Source organism: Sapajus apella, unplaced genomic scaffold, assembly GCF_009761245.1.
Source record: "Sapajus apella isolate SASKATOON/1434 unplaced genomic scaffold, GSC_monkey_1.0 scaffold12, whole genome shotgun sequence".
Classification (NCBI taxonomy): domain Eukaryota; kingdom Metazoa; phylum Chordata; class Mammalia; order Primates; family Cebidae; genus Sapajus; species Sapajus apella.
In genome coordinates this window covers 32,361,059-32,381,592 of record NW_022436952.1, presented here as the reverse complement: position 1 = coordinate 32,381,592, position 20,534 = coordinate 32,361,059, and the positions used below count along the sequence as shown (strand labels likewise).

The 20,534-nt window shown below is 51.8% G+C and overlaps 2 protein-coding genes across 9 annotated transcripts in view; both read left to right on the top strand.

Moving 5' to 3' along the window:
* AP2B1 (adaptor related protein complex 2 subunit beta 1) overlaps positions 1-2,828 on the top strand; it is a 139,498-nt gene extending 136,670 nt beyond the window's left edge. For 4 of the 7 annotated variants that reach the window (XM_032280858.1, XM_032280861.1, XM_032280855.1 and 1 more), the window contains one exon: positions 39-2,828. In XM_032280858.1, the coding sequence (XP_032136749.1) occupies positions 39-113 (75 nt within the window). In that variant the 3' untranslated portion in view covers positions 114-2,828. The remainder of the gene's footprint in view (positions 1-38) is intronic. The other 3 variants (XM_032280862.1, XM_032280856.1, XM_032280860.1) reach the window with 2 other exon arrangements.
* A 4,950-nt stretch (positions 2,829-7,778) lies between these two features.
* Positions 7,779-19,689, top strand: RASL10B (RAS like family 10 member B). Of its 2 annotated transcripts, none has more exons than XM_032280854.1 (4): positions 7,779-8,018; positions 11,235-11,597; positions 16,621-16,745; positions 17,222-19,689. In XM_032280854.1, the coding sequence occupies exons 2-4, from the start codon at positions 11,382-11,384 to the stop codon at positions 17,490-17,492; spliced, it is 612 nt and encodes a 203-aa protein (XP_032136745.1). In that variant the 5' UTR covers positions 7,779-8,018; positions 11,235-11,381; the 3' UTR covers positions 17,493-19,689. The 2 variants fall into 2 exon arrangements, with proteins under 2 accessions (XP_032136745.1, XP_032136744.1); XM_032280853.1 differs by lacking the exon at positions 7,779-8,018 and adding an exon at positions 8,237-8,727.
* Positions 19,690-20,534: the final 845 nt, after the last annotated feature.

The window sequence follows — 20,534 nt, the reverse complement described above, 5'->3', positions numbered from 1 at the left end:
CTCTGTGCTAATCTTCCATCTCCTTTTTCTCCTAACAGCTGTCACTGAAGTGTAGAGCTCCTGAAGTCTCTCAGTACATCTATCAGGTCTACGACAGCATTTTGAAAAACTAACAAGACTGATCCAGTACCTTCCAATCATGCTGTGATCAGTGCAAGCCAAGAACTCTTAACTGGAAGAAATTGTATTGCTGTGTAGAATCTGAACCCAAACACACTGAGGCCACCCAGCAAGGTAGTAACTAGTCTAACCCGTGCTAACATTAGGGCACAACCTGTTGGATAGTTTTAGCTTCCTGTGAACATTTGTAACCACTGCTTTCGTCACCTCCCACCTCTCGCCACCTGCTGCTGCTGTCTGTCCTTACTTGTGGGCTTCTCCATGCTGCGCCAATGGCTGGCTTTTTCTACACCCTCTTTTGAGTGTAGTTTGGTATTCTGTAATTGAGAGCTCATTTCAAAAGCAGAAAAAGACAACAAATATTAAAGCAAGGAAAAGTGTCACTGAAACACTGCACTTTATTGTTTTATACTTTTGTACATATGAGAAATCAAGGGAGTAGTGGAACCGAAGAAAGCACTGAAATGACTGTCGTTAACCACACAGTCCTGGAGGCAGAGACGCAGTTACCTGCCCTAGCTTTTGAGGGGTTCTCTTATCTGTGCTAGCCTTATCCCTGGTCATTTGGATTTTCAGTTTGCTTTTTTTTCCCTCTCCAAAACCTTTTTCCTTGGCCAAGTCTTCATGCTTCCCCCTTTCCATATTATAATCTCATTTGATTGCTCTGCAATTGGGAACAGTGATCTTCTTGAATGATGTTTCAGGGTGTAAAAACTATAGAGCCTGTCAGCACCAAGCCAGAGAGAAGTTACACCTTACTACTTACTTTTCCCCTGTGCAAACCTGCTAATCACACTGATTCAGGAATTTGAGTAGAAATGGGGAACAGGAACCCAGATGCTGTCCCCTCACCCCCTTCCTGTATTTCTCAGGTTCAGTTCAAATCTAAAATCCTACTTTCAACAGAGGTGAAACAGAGTAATAACTTATCCAGCCCTCTTTTTCTACAAAGTAGAAAGATAAAAGGCAAAAAGGTTGCTGCCAAGACCTGTCAGCTGTGTAGTAGCAGAGCCGAGACAGTCTCCTAGGTCCCCATCCGTGTGGTATTCACCACAGGACTGTCTCTTGTCATTTTTCCCCTAATGCCTTCTCCTGCCTTTCTCTGCCGACTTTTTGGCTCTTCACGTATTCCATACTGATTTTGACGCCCTGTTTATTGGCATCAGGTCGCAGCTGAGTATCTTTTGAATTACTTGAAGGTAAATCCAGATGCCAGAATGAAGGAGTAACTGATGTTTCCCATGTGCCCCTGGAGCCCCAGTTCTTGAGGCCAGCAGAATAGGTGCAGAGATGAAGTGAGCTTAGAGATGTTGCAGATGCTCTTTATCCCTTCAGCTCTCTGATCTGCTCTTTCTTTATGATACTTAGGCTGCAGGGTATATTAAGATCATCCTAGAGGTTCAGGCAGTTCTTGTCATCTCTGAAAAGACTGGGGGATATGAAATTTTTCCCCCACCCACCCTTAACACATTGGATATGATTTTTCAAAGAATGCCTCGTGCCCAAAATACCAACCTGTTTAGCAATGTTAAACTGATCTACGGGCACCTGTTGCATTGCCTGGCCTCCAGTATTCAGGGTCCATGACCAAAACTGCTCTTCTTAGACGCCCCTGCTTAAATCAGGGGCACTTCAGGGTTCACAGGCCTCATGTTGGACTGAGACCTAACTCACTGGACTCAGAAGAGGAATCGTGGAAAATAAGAGCAAAACTATCCCACAGATCTATCATGTCTGAAATAACCCTGCTTCACACCAGTTGCAAAGCTTGTGGGGACTGGGTCCCCCAAAGCAGTTTCATAAACCTTGAGAATCTCCAAGAGAAGAATGTTTGGGGAGGGGGAAGGAAATATGTCCCTTGTACATTACCCCTCAAGCACATGGCAATAGGAAACTGCATAGGATTGTACGTGGAAGGTGGGTAGGTCAGATATGTGGGGTGGGAAAAGCAGGTTGGTAAAATTCCCTTCTTGGGACTTCATTCATGGAGTCAGTGGATACAAGTAGTGAAGAAGATTCACACTGCAAATACAGTGTTCTCATCTCAAAGCAAACTATCATTCCAGAAGGAAGAGTGTGTCAGGGCAAGCAGACAACACAATTTCCTACCAGAATATGTCCCTCAACCCCCAAAACAAGGCTTCTCTCAGCCTCCCCACCTGTGATGGATAACAGCTCCTATTCTCAGCTAACCTGACTGAGCCAGCCCGTGAACTCTTCACTCCTTGGGGAGGCCGCCTCCCATCACACCCCTGAGCAAAGTTAGGGAGGAATTCTACTTCCCATAAAAGGACCTCTCCTGAGAGGCAGAAACTGTTGCCTCCACCACAACTTCTCTCTTGGCTCATTCCAAGCTTGGCCAAATTGGGGAAATGGGTGGAGGTTGCCCTGCATCCCCCCTCCTCTGCCTGAGTGTGTCTTTGTAACGTCAGCTGGCATCATACAAAGGGCAGGAGAAGCAAACACCCAGAACTCTTTTGCTGGTCAGAGATTCCCTGAGTGTCTGTCCTCACCCAAGCCTGCTCTGTGTGTCTGTGTTGTGAAGCTTGAGACTTTGGAAAGAAATGGGAAGGGGGGGGGGGCGGGGGAAGTGTTGCCACAAGAATGCTTCTCATTCCTCTGTTCTTGTTGGGTCCTGTTTTGGGGGAGGGTGGGGGTTGGGGGAAGCGTGACCTTGTGTCTTCGTCAATAAACTCATTTACACAAAATGAAGTTTGTGGTATTTACTTTTTTCCCAGAACTGACATGCTAGGCAAAAACACAGCTGGCCAGAGAGGGACAGAACATTCATAACTACTCTGTTAAAACTTTTCTTTGTGACTGCCCCAGCCTTCCCAGGGATTCAGCCAGATGAAATTGAGTGACTTGAGGAAGAATCACAAACCTCCTGGAGGCTCCTTTTGACCAAACCCCAAACCACTGCTGCCACTACAGGCATCTCTGCAGGCAGGGAGTGCTCAGAGGAGGCGATCTGTCTTTCCTGGCAGTTCCCCTGCTGGGGCCCCAGGCAGATGGTCCCAGGGGCAGCAGCCAGAGCCACAGGGCCTGTTTCTGGCTTGTCAGCTGACATCCAGCCAGCAGGGCCCAGGGCCGGAGAGTGCAGCAGAGCTTCTCATTCATTACCCAGGATGTCTTAATCATCTCTCAACTTAGAAAAGTCTCTCAAACTGGCCTCAGGGCATGCATATCCTCAAGCAAATGGAATTAATGCTGCCTTAAAACAAGCTTCCCAGGGAGTTCCAAGGCTAGAGGCCTGCATTTGTGTTGCTGGGGGCATGTGACCCAGACTTTGTCAACACAGGAGGCCCCCTATACCTAGGTTCTGATAAGCTGATAGCTGCTGAGCTCTCCCACTGCCTAGAATGGGGGAAGAGGCTGGAGTGAGGGATCTAACACCAAGATACCGTGGACAAGTCCCTGAACCTCTCACCACTAGAGTGAGTGTAGATAAAGCACTCTGCACAGTATTGGGACTTAGTAGGTGCTCAGCAACTGTAGCTGCCATTATTACTTGGATGTCCAAACCACATGAGCGAACTGCCTTTGGCCACTAGGAACTTTCTGGTTGTCTCCATGTTGCCGAGCTGCAGTTGGCCCCAGCCATCTTTGGAAAAACACTTGGGGGGAGTGAGGTCAAACTAGGGTCACCAGTTAAGAATGATGTTAATTTGGGCAAAGAAAGTCCTCAAGGAGAGGCTCTCAACTCTTGGGTACACATTAATGTCACCTGGAGAGCTTTCAAAAAAGACATGGTTTGGTTCAATCAGTCTGGAATGGGACCTGGGGGAATCAGCATTTTTGAAAACTCCCCAGGTGTTTTCTAACATGCAGCCAAGGTCAAGAATCACTGCCAGAGAGAAAGGCTCACACCTGTTCGCCTACTTCCTCTTCTACAGTAATACTTGTGTTCTGTGGCAGTTGAAAAATGGTTAAAGTACTTCCATATGTACAGTACCTGCCTATTCCCTTATCTCATAAATTTAATTCCACCTCCAGTTTACAGATGAGATGTGGCAGAGCAACATCTTCTGACTCCCTGTCTGTGTCCTTAGAACTACACAATAGCTTCCTCCTTTATCCACTGAAGATCCCGTAATAGGCTTTCCTACCTCTGCTCTCAGCCACATCCCACCTTGCTAAGCCCCCAGGATACCAGTATGTTCAGGGCACACTGGTCCCGACTTGTACCTGAGATTGCACTGTATGTATTTCTCTGTCTCTAGAGTAGCAACTAAAAACACTGAGATCTCAGGTACATTGTTTCTGAAGTCAGAAAACAGCTGAGGACTCGCAGGTTTGGGCTTTCTACTCCCACTTCACGCATTAATGCTTTTTCTGGTTTTGCTTAGACCCAGATTCTTTTTTCCTGCCACCCCCAGCTCCAGGAGACAAGAGCCTGTTTATTTTAATACCTGGTATGGCACTTGGAAAAGATCACACCTCCCCCGTGGTTACCCATTTCTATCTCCTGAACACTAATCCTAGAATCCCAACCAGCCCCCAGACATGTTATTAGCAACAAGGATGTTTCTTGAAAAGTTTCCGAGTTGGCTCCAAACTTACCATCTCAGTTTCTCATTTAGCTTTTGCCCTGCCGTGCTTGATGCTGCCAACAAAGGGAAGGCTAATTTGGGGGTTGGTGAGACCCAGATTCTCAGCTGGAAAAGTGCTTGCAAGGGCTTAGTTTCTAAGAGTATCATTTTGAGACAAGACTGCCACCTCTGGGATCATTTCTCAATGCTCTGGGGCTGGGATGATTCTACTCATCCCACTTCTCCCACCAGGTAGATGTTAGAGGATGATGTTCAAGTCCAGCCTCTGGCTTTCCCTCCCTTATTTCATTTACTCTTCACTTATGGTTGGAGACCCCAGGATCTGGCCAAACAGCCTCTGAAAGCTCAGTGGGATCATGAAAGCTCAGTGGGATCCTGAGCTATGATGGCGCAGGGGCAGAGGTAGGCAGGTTTCGGTCTTTGACATTTCTGTTCCACTTTGCATCTAGGCCTTAGCTACTGCAGGCAGGCCCATGTGTCTGCTCCCTGAGTTTGCACCTCAGCCAACAGCCATCCTCAGCTGAACCAGACCCACCTGAGGCTCAAGGTCAGATGGAAGTACAGGATCTTTCACATGTTCCCACCAAAGTGCTCCTGATGATAGGGGAGGGTGAACAGGCCCCTAAGGGTGCATGTTCTTAGACCAAAGTGACTCTCAGCAAACTAAGATGACAACTGTATCCTAATTTCAGGCAAATCTTTCTTCTATTTTATGTAGCTAGAATCGCTGTTTAATTTTTTAAATAAAAATAATGCTTTAAATGACCTTCCACTGAAGGCCAGTATGAGGCCCTGTAATTAACCCATGGCTTTGTGTTCCCCTAGTACAGTGGCACTATCACGGTTCACTGCAGCCTTGACCTCTCAGGCACAAGTGATCCTCCCAGGTAGCTGAGACTACAAGCGGGCAACACCATGCCCAGCTGTTTTTGTATGTTTTTAAAAGATGAGGTTTCACCATGTTGCCCAGACTGGTTTTGAACTCCTTGGCTCAAGCGATCTGCCCTCCTTGACCTCCCAAAGTGCTGGGATTATAGATGTGAGCCACTGCGCCCAGTGTATTTTAATTTCTTACTTCTAGTCCACCTTGGGCTGGAATGAAACCAGAATGGAGGTTTACAGCCTGGGGCAGTAGACATAAAGCCTGGGATCCTCCGGCAGGGTGAGGATTAGAGATTTTCAGATACAATGAAGGGATAGGTGATGCAATCAAAAGGCTCTTAGAGACCCCATGTGATCTCACAGGTCCAATTAAAATCTGATTTATTCCCCAAAAGTGGTGCTCCAGGAGGAAGCCAAATTCATTCCAGCCCTATACTTGCTTCTAGTTGCTGCCCTGGTCCTTCTCATACCCCCACCCCACCCTCTGGGAGCCTACCTACAATAAATGGAACCACTGTACCAGGGTGTTGCTCTTCCTCCCCTAGGATGCTCAAGTGTCCCTAAAAATGGCAAAAAATAAAAATAAAAAGGCCACACGCTGAGACTTCCTACATGCCAGGCATTGTGTTATGGACTTTATATACCTCAGCTCCTTTACACCCTGTCAACAACGGTGAGGAACAACTAATCACACTCCATCTAATAAATGAGACTTTGCGGTTCAGAGACTTCAAGTTACTTGCCTCAGTCACAATAGTAAGTGGCAGAGCTGAGATTTAAATCCAGCTCTGTCTGATTCTGAAGCCCAGGCTCATACCCATTCTCCTGTGTGTCTGAACAGGAGAGGGAAGGGAGGAATTGGGAAGGTACCCAAAATGCAGTGGTCAGATGGTGGAGGAAAACAGTTCTGGGTGGGAGTGGGAGCACACAGTAATAGGGGGTCGTAGTGAAGGATGCAGGGTCCCGGGGTAAAAACACTTAGGATATCTCTCAAGCTCCCGCTCTTCCTCCTGCCCTGGAGGTTCTAAAATGGAACGTGACCAGGTGCTTCCCTGCTTTAAAACTTTTCCATGACTTTCCATCCAGTACAGGGCTGGATCCAAACTCCTCATCCTGTCAATCAGGGTCTTTGTGACCAACCTGTCGGCCTCTTCACTCACCATGCTTCCAGCCTCATGGGCTCCTGTTTGGTTCCCAGACTCACTTCTCAAGCTTGTGTAATTGCTCTTGACTTTAGCTTTCTTCTGCTACAGACTCCCTCCACCCAGCCCCCAAAATCTACTTCTTTCAAGGTTGCTTCCTTGAAAGTTGCCTCCTGCAAAGCTTCAGTGACTCCTCTAATGAGTTGTCCCACTTCCTCTGCCCTCCGCAGCACCTTGACTTTGCACACAGCACATTTTAATGTTGTGTGTCCACTTTTGGTCTCACATTGGACTGTGAGCCTCATACCAAGCTCATCAGCGACTGCTCAGCTAGGGACTCTCAATCTTTGTATTCACATTTTACATGTAAGTGAGACAAGCTTCTCAGCCTCAACTGTCACATCTGTAAAGTGGGGGAAACAATCTACCCCATAGAATTGTGAGGATTCAGTCTGAGGATGCATGCAAAGCTCACAGCACACTGGGAAAATAAAGGTTGGCTATCAATGATGACATTGATTGTGACATGACATTGATCATCAAAGTTTAGACAATGATGACTGTCTTAGAATAAATACATGGGTGATTTTGCCCTCAATCCTGACAAATGCTGGCATCTCCCATTCTGGAGAGAAGAGGTCTATGGCAGTTTTAGGGGTGTGGAGGTCACACATTGGCAGGGAAGACCTTGCTTTGTGCCAGCCAGGTCTGCCTTTCATTGCCGCAGTGAAGGGTGACAGTGATCACCCTTCGCTCAGCCCTTCAGGAGTGCAGAAGAGCAGAGCCTGGATGTCTCTAGCACAGCGTGCAGGGCACACAGTGCAGGCCACACAGGGGCCTGGTGCCTAACAGGCTTGGGCGAGAGGCATATGAGGGCAAGAGTCGGCATGAAGCAAAGGCCTTGAGGGCTTTCCCACGCCTTTCTTCAGCTCTTCCAGGTTAGCGCTAAATCCTCGCAGGAAGAGTCTGGAGGAGTGTGAAGGTCGAGACCAGGGATTAAAGAATTCGTCCAGGGCCAACCAAGTGAATATGTCAGGCTCAGGGACCCAGCGGAATGCCAGCCTGCACTCCCCCCATCCTCCTTCCAGCGCGAGCGGGCGGCGCGCTCCGGAGGGAGAGCTGGGGCTGGAGGTTCCTACCCCCTCGGCGGCCCGCATCTGCCCCCGCGCGCCTGCCCTGAGCCCGCCCCAACTGGGCAGCCGGGGGCGTCCCCACTTCTCTCCCCCCGGGCGGGGGAGCCGGGGGGCAGCGCCGGAGCCCGGGGGGAGCGCAGCCCCGCCGACCGGCCGGCCAGGGCAGGGGGCAGCTAGGACGGCCCCGGGTAAGCGGCGGGAGGAGGGGAAGCGGTCGGGGCGGAGCGGGGCAGGGGCCGGGGCAGGGGCAGGGGCTGGGGAGGGTCGGCCCGGGGCCGGGGGAGGAGGAGACGGCCGGGCCAGGGGCGTCCGGGACTAGGAGGGGGCCGGCGAGCTGGCGGGGAAGCAGTGCGGGGCCGCCACGTGAGAGCTGGAGCTGGGGGTGGGGGTGCCTGCTAGGTGCTGGAGGCGGAGAGCGAGCTGGGCTTCTGCATCCCCCCAAACTCCTACCAATCAGGTCATGGGGAGCGCAGCTTCCTCTGTCGCCCCCTAACCCACCCCCACGCGAACGTGGTTGGAACAAACAGCTGGCAGACTTGTGACCCGGCCCTCGGGATCCGCGAAGCCCCCACTCTCAGTCTTGGGCAGCGACCCAGGTGTCCAGGCGCAGGGAAGGGGACGGAACCAGGCTTTGGCCCCTGTGCGTGTCTCTGGTCTCTTGTATTTCTTGCCGGGCGGTCTCTTGCCGGGCGCTGTCTGCAGACTCACTGCAGAGCACAGGCCTTGGGGAGAAAGCAGCTCAGGGGCCTGGGCCCTGCTTCTTGGGACAGCCCCCTTCCTTCCCCACCCAGGCAAGGTTGTTGGATTCATATACTCTTAGATCTAGGACCTCTGCCTGGGAAGAAGGAGGGGCCACCGATCTCTTCTGAGTTGGGGACAGGGCCACACTTGGGCCTGGTGAGTTCCAGTAGGCTGGCCCCAGCCTAGGGGCCTCCTGTGCCCCTTCCCTATTTCCTGAGTAGTGCCCCTTTTGCATTTCCCTGCCACTCCCCAGAAAGGGCTGGTTTCTGGGCAGGGAGTGTCGTGTCCGGGACAATCTGCAGGTAGGGTAGGGTACATCCTAGAAACCTCTGAGCTGCCACACCCAGAGAGAGGCCAGGACTCTTCTTGCATTCCTTGCCCTCTCTTCCTCCCCTAGGCCGCCCCCCTCCCCACCTGCCTGTGCTGGTTATATAATTAACCCAGCTGAGTCTCTCTGCCATGCTGGTGGTGTCCAGGGATGCCTAAGGGGCCTTGGGACCTGGAGAGACACATGGGGAGGAGGGATAGGTACTTTCCCCTAGTTGGAAGCCCATGTAAGTGTATAAACACCTGTTGGAGAAGGAACAGTGCATGGGGCAGGAAGGAGTTCAGGGTCCTAGTCTTAGGCTATGAGGTCTTCACTTCCCTAAGTCACTGGGGTTTTTTGTTTGAGGGTTTATTTTTTAACCCTTCAATAAAATGAGAAAAATCTCACACACATGCACTGCATGCACGTGAGCCCATGCAGCAGTAGCTAGCAACCCCTCCTGGGATTGCCAGGAGGTGCCACTGGAATTGCGGGAAATGAAGATGAATGAATGACCCCTGCCCATAGCAGTGGCCACTGTTTATTGAACACCTATTCTGGGCTAGGCACTGGGGTTTACATGCACATCTCATAACACTCTATTAAGTTTCTTGCCCAAGGTCACATTTCAGGTGAATGGCAGAGCTAGCAATCAAGCCCTGGTGGTTCTCACTCCACATCCTGACCTTTATTTACTATGCTGTGTGCACACACATACCCCATGGAGTGAGTCCTCTGAACCAGGATAACCTGGGGGACATTCAGCTGTGGATTATGCATATGTGGAAAGGACAGGCATCCGCAGGAAAGGATGCACCCATGCAGAAAAGCATGGCCTTGCCAGAATCCAGCGAGCCCACCTGCCCTGGAGCCAGTTAGCAGGTGCTGAGGTCACCCTCCTGGGAAACCAGACAGGAGGTCTCAGGCATGTAACAGCCTCTCTGGCCACCATCACCAACAAAAGAAGAAAGGTTCTCTCCTTTTCCTGGCTAAGAGATTTACTTGGATTTTCTCGGAAATGGGGGCTATTGACCTCATTTTACCTATGTGCAGAAGCATGACTTCAGTTGAGAAGGCGATTTGCCCACTCACCTGCAGCAAGGACACATCAGAGCTGAGATTTATACCCAAGCCCTAAAGTCACTGAAACTGAGCAAGTGAGGAGTTAATGAATTCATATCAAGGCCCAACCCCCTAGCAACCCTTTCCTGGGCACCTGCTATGTGCCAGGCTCTCTGGGCTCCAAAGGATACCAGAGAATCAGCCCCAGACCTTGGCCTGTATGCATCCACCAGTTAGAATCACTGAGCTTGGCTGGGTGCGGTGTCTCACACCTGTAATCCCAGCACTTTTCGAGGCTGAGGCAGGTAGATTACCCAAGGTCAGGACTTTGAGGCCAACATGGCGAAACCCTGTCTCTTCTAAAAATACCAAAATTAGCCAGGCATGCTGGCAGGTGCCTGTAATCCCAGCTACTTGGGAGGCTGAGGCAGGAAAATGGCTTGAACCCGGGAGGCGGAGGCTGCAGTGAGCTGAGATCACGCCACTGTACTCCAGCCTGGGTGACAGAATGAGACTATGTCTCAAAAAAAAAAAAAAAAACATAAGAAGAGGAGCTGCCCCTCGGCTTGTGACTGGGCACATGTCTTACTCCTAAGATTCTGTCTAAAGTGGGAATAACAGTACCTATCCCTTAGAGATGTCATATTGACCAAGGATAACTCTATGGGCATAGCAGCAGAGTGAGTGGTCAGCAGTGTGGCACCCCAGAGGCGAGGTGGTCATCTAGTGCAGAATTCTCAACTGGGGGCATTTGGAAATGGGGGCGGGGGGAATTTTTGGTCATCATGGTGACTGGAGGGTGCTGCCGGCAGTTACCTCTTGGGAGCCATGGAAGGCAAATGTCCTTCTATGTGTGGGCAGTCCTGCACAACTGAGTTCTCTCCCCACAAACTGTCAGAAGTGCTGGCACTGAGACACCCTTGCCCAGTCTCACCCGTTCAGGACGACACAGACTCAGAGGTGTCACGTCTTATCCCAGGCTCTCTGGGGAAGCTGGGATCAAACTAAGTCCAGTACCCTTCCCACTCTGCTCTACAGTCTGTCCGTTGGAGTTGGACCTGGAGAAGAGTCAGGTCATAGTATAAGTCAAGAAAGATTGAATCCTGTTACCGGAATGCAGGGAAAAATGGAGGAGGAGGGATGGAGAGGTTTTGGATAGGTGGTCATAGGGGTTCTGGGAAAGGGAAGGCATTCGAAGTGGCAGTAACAGTTTCAGCAAAGTCCCAGAGGTGGAAAAGTGCAGGCCATGTCCAGGGATAAGCCGGTGCACTAAGCCCACCCCTTGTCCCCACAGTCCAGGTGGAGGCCACAGAGGGCCCAGGGCAAGCAGAGGCAGCAATGGTTGGTCCTGACGGTGGCTGAGCCCCCAGCCCCTGGAATATGCAGCCCTGGGGAGCCCCAGACAGCGGCAAGGACGAGGTGGCGGAGTGGGGCGGGAGGCATGGTCTCCACCTACCGGGTGGCCGTGCTGGGGGCGCGAGGTGTGGGCAAGAGTGCCATCGTGCGCCAGTTCTTGTACAACGAGTTCAGCGAGGTCTGCGTGCCCACCACCGCCCGCCGCCTCTACCTGCCTGCTGTTGTCATGAACGGCCACGTGCACGACCTCCAGATCCTCGACTTTCCACCCATCAGCGCCTTCCCTGTCAACACGCTGCAGGTAGGAGGATCCTGGGGGGCATGGATTTAGTGGGGAAATGGATGGGTAGGGGAGAGGCTGGATTCCAGCCTGCTGTAGCTCAGGCCCTATTGCTGGGGCCCCACTGCTGAGTTTGAGAGTTCCACGCTGCAACTTGGGCCACCCTGCTTACAGCTGTTCCAGAAATCCATTCATTGGTATGCTAGTTTATTCAACAAATATTTGATGGTCACTTCATTGTGCCAGGCCCTGCAGCGGGCACTGCTGCAGAATGGTGAGCAAAAAGATATGGAATTTGCTTTCGAGAAACTCATAGTCTAGTGAAAAAAGGCTAACAGGCAATTAATATATGGCATGCTATGATTGGAGGAGCAGGGAGCTGGGGCAGCCCTTAAGGGGGTATCTAGGCCACCCAAATATGTTGAGGTGGGGTTGGGGTCACAGCAGGTGATGTCTCAATTAAGTAGGTTTTAGACAGGTAAGAGGTGGTAGAGAAAAGCACAGGGAACACTAGGCTGCCAGTGAGTATTCTGGGTTGTGCCTGTCATAGCCTTACTCCATGTCTCTGGAGGAGGGACAGCACCAGAATAGATGGGGCCCTGGGAAGGGTGTGTTCTCAGAGACTCTGGAGACCCCAGTCAGGTATCTTGCCCAAGGCCCTTTTCTCTTAAATGATGTTCTGCCCCTGACCTCGGGACCTGCCTGCTGGGAACCCTCCCTGAGGGTTTAGATTTAAATGCTCCCAGAGTCCTTGCTTACTGTGTTCCTTCCGCACTGCCTGCCGGAACCAGGTCCTCTTGCTTTCTCTCGACCTCTGACTTAAGAGGGAGTGTGGAGAGAAAAAGGAAGGTGAGCTCTAAGACATGTTTTCTCACTGAAGGAAGCCTCTGACCAGAGTGTGCAGAGCTTTTCCAGGAAGGACAGGCACAGTGGTGGAGACCCAGAAGGCAGGAGACAAGGCTCGTCCAGGTGTAACTGAGCAAATCAAGCAGTCTCTCAGGCTGAGACCCTGGGCTGGGAGCGAGTAGGCAGCTCCGTGCTCAGCACTGTCGGCAGCATCAGGCGGGAGGGCCCTGGCCTAACCTGCCGGAGACACCTGTTTCTCCCATCCCAGGCACCGGGGGTCAGCAGCAAAGGCAGAAGCCTAATCCTGCATCTGCCCCGGCAGCAGTGAGGCTGAGCCTGTCAGGGCAGATGGTCTCGGGGCAGGGCCTTCTAGTTCTCTTCTAAAGGAGACTTCAACAATCACCTGATTGGACAGTCAAATCTTGCTCCAAGCCTACACGCTGAGACTTGTTTATTTCATCTTGCCCCCTTTACCCTGATCCCTGCCCCACTCTCTTTAACCATTCTTATAGTATTTTTTCTTTTCTTTTCTTTTCTTTTTTGAGATGGAGCCTCCTTCTGTCACCCAGGCTGGAGTGCAGTGGCGCAGTCTCAGCTCACAGCAACCTCCGCCTCTCAGGTTCAAGCAATTCTCCTGCTTCAGCCTCCCAAGTAGCTGGGATTATAGGCACTCATCACCACACCTGGCTAATTTTTGTATTTTTAGTAGAGATGGGGTTTCACTGTGTTGGCCAGGTTGGTCTCAAACTCCTGACCTCAAGTGATCCACCTGCCTTGGCCTCCCAAAGTGCTGGGCTTACAGCGCCTGGCGTCTCATCGGATTTTTATCCATATTTTCAGTGTTTCTTTACCCAAATAAGAAAATGCTTTCTTCCCGCTTCTTACATAAAGAACAATAACAAAAAACAAACAAACAAACAAAAACCAAGAATTACACTGTTCTGTTCTATACCTTGATTTTTTTCTTTTCTTTTTAAAATTTTTTGTATATACGGGGTCTTGCTGTGTTACCCAAGCTGGTCTTGAACTCCTGGCCTCAGGTGATCCTCCTGCTTTGGCCTCCCAAAGTGCTGGAATTACAAGTGTGAACCATCATACTTGGCCCTGTACTTCAATTTTTAAAATTTGATATGATAACCTGAAAATTTTTCCAGGTCATTACCTAGAGGACTTCCTTGTTTTTTCATGGCCACACCCTACTCCATTGAAGAGCTATAACTTGGAGTCCTTTCTTGTTGGACAAGTGGGTGGTATTCAGTCTCGTGCTGTTTCAAACAATGCCACAATGAATAGCCTTGTAGATAAGTCATTTTGTACATACGTAGGTATATCTATGGAATCAATTGCTGGAAATGGCACTGCTGGATCACAGTGTCTGGAAATGGCATTGTGAATACAGAGCCTCTCAAGGCAGCTCATGCCTGTAATCCCAGTACTTTGGGAGGCTGAGGTAGGCAGATCGCTTGAGCTCAGGAGTTCAAGACCAGCCTGGGCAATATGGCATAACCATATCTCTACCAAAAATACAAAAAATTAGCTGGGCATGATGGTGCATGCCTGTGGTCCCAGCTACTTGGGAGGCTGAGGTGGGAGAATCGCTTGAGCCGGGGAGATTGAGGCCGCAGTGAGCTGAGATAGCACCACTGCACTCCAACCTGGATGACAGAGTGAGGCCCTGTCTCAAAAAAAAAAAAAAAAAAAAAAAAGGGTGACTGTAACTGGAGTTTGGCGGGTGGTTTTCCAGATTCCCCTCTATAGCAGTGGCATATGCTGTGCTCCTGTGAGCCCGTTTTCCTGCAGTCTTGCCATCAGAGTGTATTGTCAAGTACATTTAACAATCTGAGAGATCAGATATGATAGTCTCCTTGTAGTCTTCATTTGCATCTTTGATCGTGAGTGAAATTGAGCATCTTTTCATAGGTTTAAGGGCCTTTGTGTTTCTTTTTTCAAGAACTATTGATGTCCTTTGCCCATTTTTCTGTTGGGTTGTTGGCCTTTTTCTTCTTGACTGATCCTGAGTTTTGGACTCTAGGATACCCAAGATTTCACTCCTGGAGTCCAGGTACAGGACTTTCGGCAGAGAAATACTATAAAAAAAGGGATTCTTGAGGCACCAAAGATAAAGTATAAAACCTAAGAATCCTGATGGCCACCATCTGAAAACAAAATAATGCATTCTTCTCCAATGCCAGGTGAGATCAAGCTCAGGAGAGTAGTGTTTCCTGGGTGTGAGCCTCTCCCTTCTAACAGAGAAGGAAGCTGAGATTATAAAGTGCTTGCAACCCACCAAAGGAGTTATCAGCAAATGCATGATTGAGACCCAGGTGGCTGAGCCTCTCTCAGGCCCCATGTCCCTGAAGCTGGACTCCCTTTCCATTGCTCCTTCTGTCTTGACACAGCTGCAAGATGGCCTTTTACAGTTTGGAACACTGCTTCCTCTCCTCTTCAAACAAGGGGGAAGGGACAAGCTAGCCAATCAGGGGCCTTCCTCCTCTCCCTTTTAGGAACCCCCAGAGAAGAGTGGGTGGGAGGAAACCGGGAGGTCCCCTTGAGGATGCAGCATGTTGGAGTAGAGGTGGGGCTGACACCCTCAAAAGCTGGCAGCTGCTCCCTCTCCCCAGCAGAGAGCTTGAAGAGACTGGAGCCTCTCATTCCTCCCACTTCTCACTGATCTCCACTTGTCCTGGGAGATCGGGGCAGCATCCATATACACACGCAGGTCCCGGGGTCCTGGAGATCACTATGTCCAGCACAATGCAATCTTCCTTGGCCTAAGCAACCAGTTCAGTTTCCTGTGGTTTTAGGTTTGTCCTCAGCATCTTCCCCCTGCACCAAAAATTTAAACTTCAGCACAAAGAAAAGATGCCACATCATCTCCCTAGGGAAATCCACTGCAGCATCTTCTAAGCCTTTGAGTTGGAAAGTGCTGTTCTGAAGTTAGACTGAACTCTGCACTACTGCCACCAAAGTCGTTTCCTTTTGATCCTTCTTGGAAGTGGAGAACTGTAGTCTTCCTTTGTGCCTGGCCCCTGCCCCACTCAACTCAGATGCTGAGACAGGAGACATACCTCCACCTTCTTCTAGTCTTTTACCTGGGCTTTGGTGGGAGAAGACTCTGGTTTCCTTTGTCCGTGGAGGCCTCTGTCCCCCCAACTTTAGGGACCTTCTTCTTTCCACACACTGGCTGCCTGAAGCTGCTCTTGCAGCTGCAACTGCTGGCACGTTGAGTAATGAATCTCTTAAGGAAACTTCTGTTTAGTGTAGTCGGCCTTTCTAGGAGTCTCTTCATCTTGAGCTGTACCCCTCAATCCCTTGAGAAGTTGCCACAAACATTCAGGAAGTTCATCTCCCTGGAGCTGCCCTGTGGCCCTGCTCCACATCAGCCCATTATGCATCCAGTCTGAATCTTTTTCTCCTTAGGCCTTGTGTTTCTCAAGCCTGAGGGCAGAGAGGAGCATACAGAAGGGGCACATCAATAGCAATCTAAGGGCAGTGGCAGAGGCAGGAGTCTCATGGATCACAGCTTGGGCCATGGAGAGCTCACCAGCAGTGCCATTAAGGAGCGTCTGCTTTGAGCCAACAGTGCCAGACAATTTGGGGGAAGGAGGGAGTATATAAAAATGAGGATGGCCTGGCTGTGGCTCTCTCAGGAGCTCACAGAAGAAATGGGGAACTGGAGGTGGAACAGCTCTAATGAAAGTGCAATTGAAAGATTGTTAGAACACAGGAGATGGAGGGAGTAGTCCCTTGCTTGCAGGAAGGATGAGAAGTCAGGAAGGCTTCGTGGAGGTGGCAGCACTTCAGCTGAGCCTTGGAAGATAGAATTTTAATGGGTCCAATACTCGCTCAGAGCTGGACTCTTAGAGGTACTTAATAAATATACTTGTTGAACATGGCCTCAATGGAAGGATGAGGGGACAAAATGGAGCAAGGCAGAGCTAAGCTCCAGTGTGCACAAGACAGTGCAGTGGCCCTGAAGGTCAAACAATGTGACCTGCTCCAACCTGGCTTGGGAGTGGGGAGGCTGCAGCACTGAGCGCCTCCATTCTCCCTAGGGCTGGTCTCCTGGGGAAGGGCAGATATGGAAGGCTTCAGGTACAGTGGCAGGTGAGAGCACTGCCCCTCTGATGGGAAGTGTCTGGGGGCTAGGGGAGCCCTCATGGCTGCTCTGACCCTAGTACGGCTGGGGCTGTTGCAGGAGTGGGCAGATGCTTGCTGCAGGGGACTCCGGAGCGTCCACGCCTACATCCTGGTCTATGACATCTGCTGCTTTGACAGCTTTGAGTACGTCAAGACCATCCGCCAGCAGATCCTGGAGACGAGGTGAGAGGCTGGAACACAGTCCATTGCCACCTCTGTGGATGCCCCAATGCTAGACAGTCCCTAAGAAAAGGGGACAGTATGGGGACACAGATAAAAGTATATGTGCTCTCAGATTCCCACACATACACTCAAACATGCATATATTGTGCCGTCACCATTTCTGTTAACTCATTTTGGGACCCTGGCTGTGAGAGTGGCTAGAGTAGTTAAGAACAGGGCCTTCTGGAACAAGACTTCCAGGGCCACTCAGCTGCATGACTTGAAGCCTGTGTCCTCATCTGTAAAATGGGGATAGCAGTAGTACCCACCTTTTAGATCCGCTGTGCTGATCAGAGAATATAACACCTCCAGGGCTTAGGACGGCGCCTGGAACAGAACACACAGTGGTGTAGTATTGGCCAGGCACAGCCTCCCCTGCTGGGAGTACAGCGGTTGTGAGACTGGCAGAGTTCTGAGCTTCCTGCCTCGCCCCGCAGGGTGATCGGCACCTCAGAGACGCCCATCATCATCGTGGGCAACAAGCGGGACCTGCAGCGCGGACGCGTGATCCCGCGCTGGAACGTGTCGCACCTGGTGCGCAAGACCTGGAAGTGCGGCTACGTGGAATGCTCGGCCAAGTACAACTGGCACATCCTGCTGCTCTTCAGCGAGCTGCTCAAGAGCGTCGGCTGCGCCCGTTGCAAGCACGTGCACGCTGCCCTGCGCTTCCAGGGCGCGCTGCGCCGCAACCGCTGCGCCATCATGTGACCCCTGCGCGCCCTGCAAGCTGCACCCGCACTGGCCGGGCGGAGGGCGGGGCCGTGCTGCGGCGGCTTTGCCGCGGGACTGCGGGGCCGGAGCGGGGAGCGGGAGGGAATGGAACTGTGCCGGTCCCTGCCTGAGGCCCCTGCAGCCACGCACCTCCCGGTGAGAGGCAGAACGCGAGTAACTGCTCGGCCCTGCTTCTTGCCCCCGTGGCTTCCTGGGACAGCCGCCTTCAGTGCTGTATTTAGTGCAGTGCCCGGCCCGACCCGCGGGGGTGCCACAGCCTTTTGGGATCGGGGTGAGCGTGCAATGGAGGGTGGGGGTGGCGAGATGCCGCCTTGGCCGGGCCCCCACCTGTGTTCTCCAAAATGTGTCTGCCTTTGCCCATTCCCATGTCTGTCCACCCAAGAGTCTGTGGGTCCCTACCTGTCTCACCCACCCTCCAGTTCCCCCGCCCCAGCTCCGCTCACAGGGCTCTCATTTCGTCCATTCCCTTGTCGCAGATCCTGGCAGCTTCTTTGTGAGGCCAGGCCTTCTGGCTGTCAGCACCACCGGCACAGGGCAGAGCGATGCGGGTTGCCCAAGGACCAGGATCAAGGGGTCCGGGGGCTGAGGTCCCAGATCAGTGAGGGGAGAAAGTTGAGCTCTCCAGCTTCCAAGGAGACCTCCCCGCCCAGCAGCCCCCAGAGACGCAACAACCTACCTTCCAGCCTTAACTCGATGGTCCTTCCCTGCCAGGTGCCCCTCACTCTTCCTGACCCCAAAGCCAGATCACCACCTGGGTTAAAACTTTTTTTTTTGACAGAGTGTGGAAAGGGGGATCCCCCAAAGGACAGCTTCTTTTCCATGGCGCCAGGTTCCAGTCCTCTATTCCCTCCTGCATATTGCAATCTGCTCTGTCAGACTGGGGAATGTTGGGTTCTGGGCTCTGGTTGTGGGCAGGATGGTGCCCAGAAGGGGGTCAGGTTGTGCCAGGGAAGATTCTGTTGCCCCATCTTACCCCCATCTGACTACCCCAGACTCTGCCTGCCTCAGATCTCAGACTACCCTGATTAATCTGGGGAAAAACAGAGCCAGGGAAGGAATCGTAGGGACGCCTGTGCTTGGGGGAGACACGCCTGCATCCTTACCCACAGATGGAGGCCCTCAGGATCTGACAACCTCTTGTCCCAACACCAGTCAGCCCTATGCCCTAACTCACTCTGCCCCATTTTCTCCGGCTGCCTGGCCGGGTTTCTACCTCTCGTCACCGGAGCTGATCACTGTCAGTTTTGTACCGATTTAGAAATAATAATGATGAAGAGTCTAGGAATGGCCTGGGGGATTGATGGTGGACTTGGAGGGAGGGAGAAGTGTTGCCCTGTCATCTGCCCCAGCTGGCCAAAGAAAGCTGAGCCCTCAGTCCTGGCCTGGTGGGAGGACATCAGGGTCCCTTGTTCTAAGAGGGGCAAAGAGGACAACTCTGCTTTGGCCAACTTAGCCAAGGCTGCAGCACATAAACCAGGAAATCAGGTACCCCCAAGTGGTGATGGAGAGCAGTCTGGGGGAAGGGTTGTGGGTGGGGAATTTATCACCAACACCCATTGTAGGGGGAATCTATGATGCTTCTGCTTCCCCGGCTGATTCCCACTCTGTCCACCAAGTGGGAGTAGCACAGCCCCACAGCCACCGGCCTGACCTTGGGCAGTCTTGTGTTCCTGGGTTCTAGTCCCTGCTGTGCTGCAGGACTTTGGGCAAAGCGACCTGCCCTCTGTGAGCCTCCCTCTGAAGCAGAGGAAGTGGCTCCCCTTCCCCACACTTTAGAGTGGCTGGGAGGGTAACAAAGAGGGCCTGCTCCTTTAGTCTCCTGCACCCTGCCCCCTGGTTCACCAGAGGGAGAGGATGAGGGATGGCAGCATCTCACATGCCTCATCACCCCCAACTCTGAGGCACCTGAGGTGGAGGGGGCAGGGCCTAGCCCTCTGGCTGCCCCCTGTAGGGAGCCATTGGAATGTATCCCCTGACAGGCCCTCTCCTGCCTCCACTTCAACCCAGGTCTTGGATTTCAGGTCCCTCCGTCCCCCATTCTGAGTCTCTGTCCTTCTCCTCCCACCTCCTCCCAGGGTTTCCCACCACAGGGTCTGGAAGTGTGTGTGATGCCCATTGAGCTGTTATCAGAAGTCAGATTAAAAATCAGGGAGTGTTTTCCCTTGTTTCTGTACCAAGGTGTTGGCTCTGTTCCTCACGGTGGGAGGGGAAGGGTCCCCACAGGGCTTGCCTGCCGAGCTCCGTGTGGAAGGAGGGTGAGAGTGTTGAGGTGGCTCCCAGTCCCAAAGCCCAGGTGAACAGGGAGACCACGGGTGAAGAGTTTGGGACTTATCGCCTTTCCACCTAATCCCAAACCCTCAAACTAATTCAAACTGTTCAGAAGGGAAGCAGAACTTCTCCCCGCCACTGTCTGGAAAATTTCCATAATGGGACTCAATCCCAGCTTCTTCGTCTGCGTCTCATCCTTCCCACTCAAGGCTGAGACTTTGCAGCCTCTCAGTCATAACTTCTTGGATGTAGATGTGTTAGGAACACTTTCAGCCATCCCTCTTGTCCCTGAGTGATCTCAGGTCCCAAGCTCCAGAGCAAAGCTTTGAAGTCTTGGGTAAGGGTGCCTTGCCAGAGCCTGTCTATTGAGGGTGTGGCTGGTCTCTGTCCATGGTGCTGACCCACCGGCCACTTCCAGTAAAGATGGGGTGCCTGGCAAGGTTGGCTGAGGTTCAAAAGAGGAAGCCTCTCTCACTGCCAACTCCTTCCCCCTTGTCCCTGTCTCCTCCAGTGGGATAACATCTGATGCTACGCCTCCCCACACCACCACAGTCCTAGAGTGAGGGACTCAAGAAGTTGAGGGGTGGGGGGAGGTAGGCACATTGGCTCACATCTTTAATCCCAGTGCTTTGGGAGACCAAGGCAGAAGGATCATTTGAGGCCAGCCTGGACAACATAGTGAGACCCCATCCCTATAAATTAAAAGAAAATTAGCCAGGTGTCGTGGCACCTACCTGTAGTCCCAGCTAT

Coding starts and splice junctions, on each gene's coding strand:
- RASL10B (XM_032280854.1), top strand. CDS start 11,382: ATGGTCTCCACCTACCGGGTGGCCGTGCTGGGGGCGCGAGGTGTGGGC. Junction 11,598..16,620: donor TCCCTGTCAACACGCTGCAG/GTAGGAGGATCC, acceptor GGGCTGTTGCAG/GAGTGGGCAGATGCTTGCTG. Junction 16,746..17,221: donor CAGCAGATCCTGGAGACGAG/GTGAGAGGCTGG, acceptor CTCGCCCCGCAG/GGTGATCGGCACCTCAGAGA.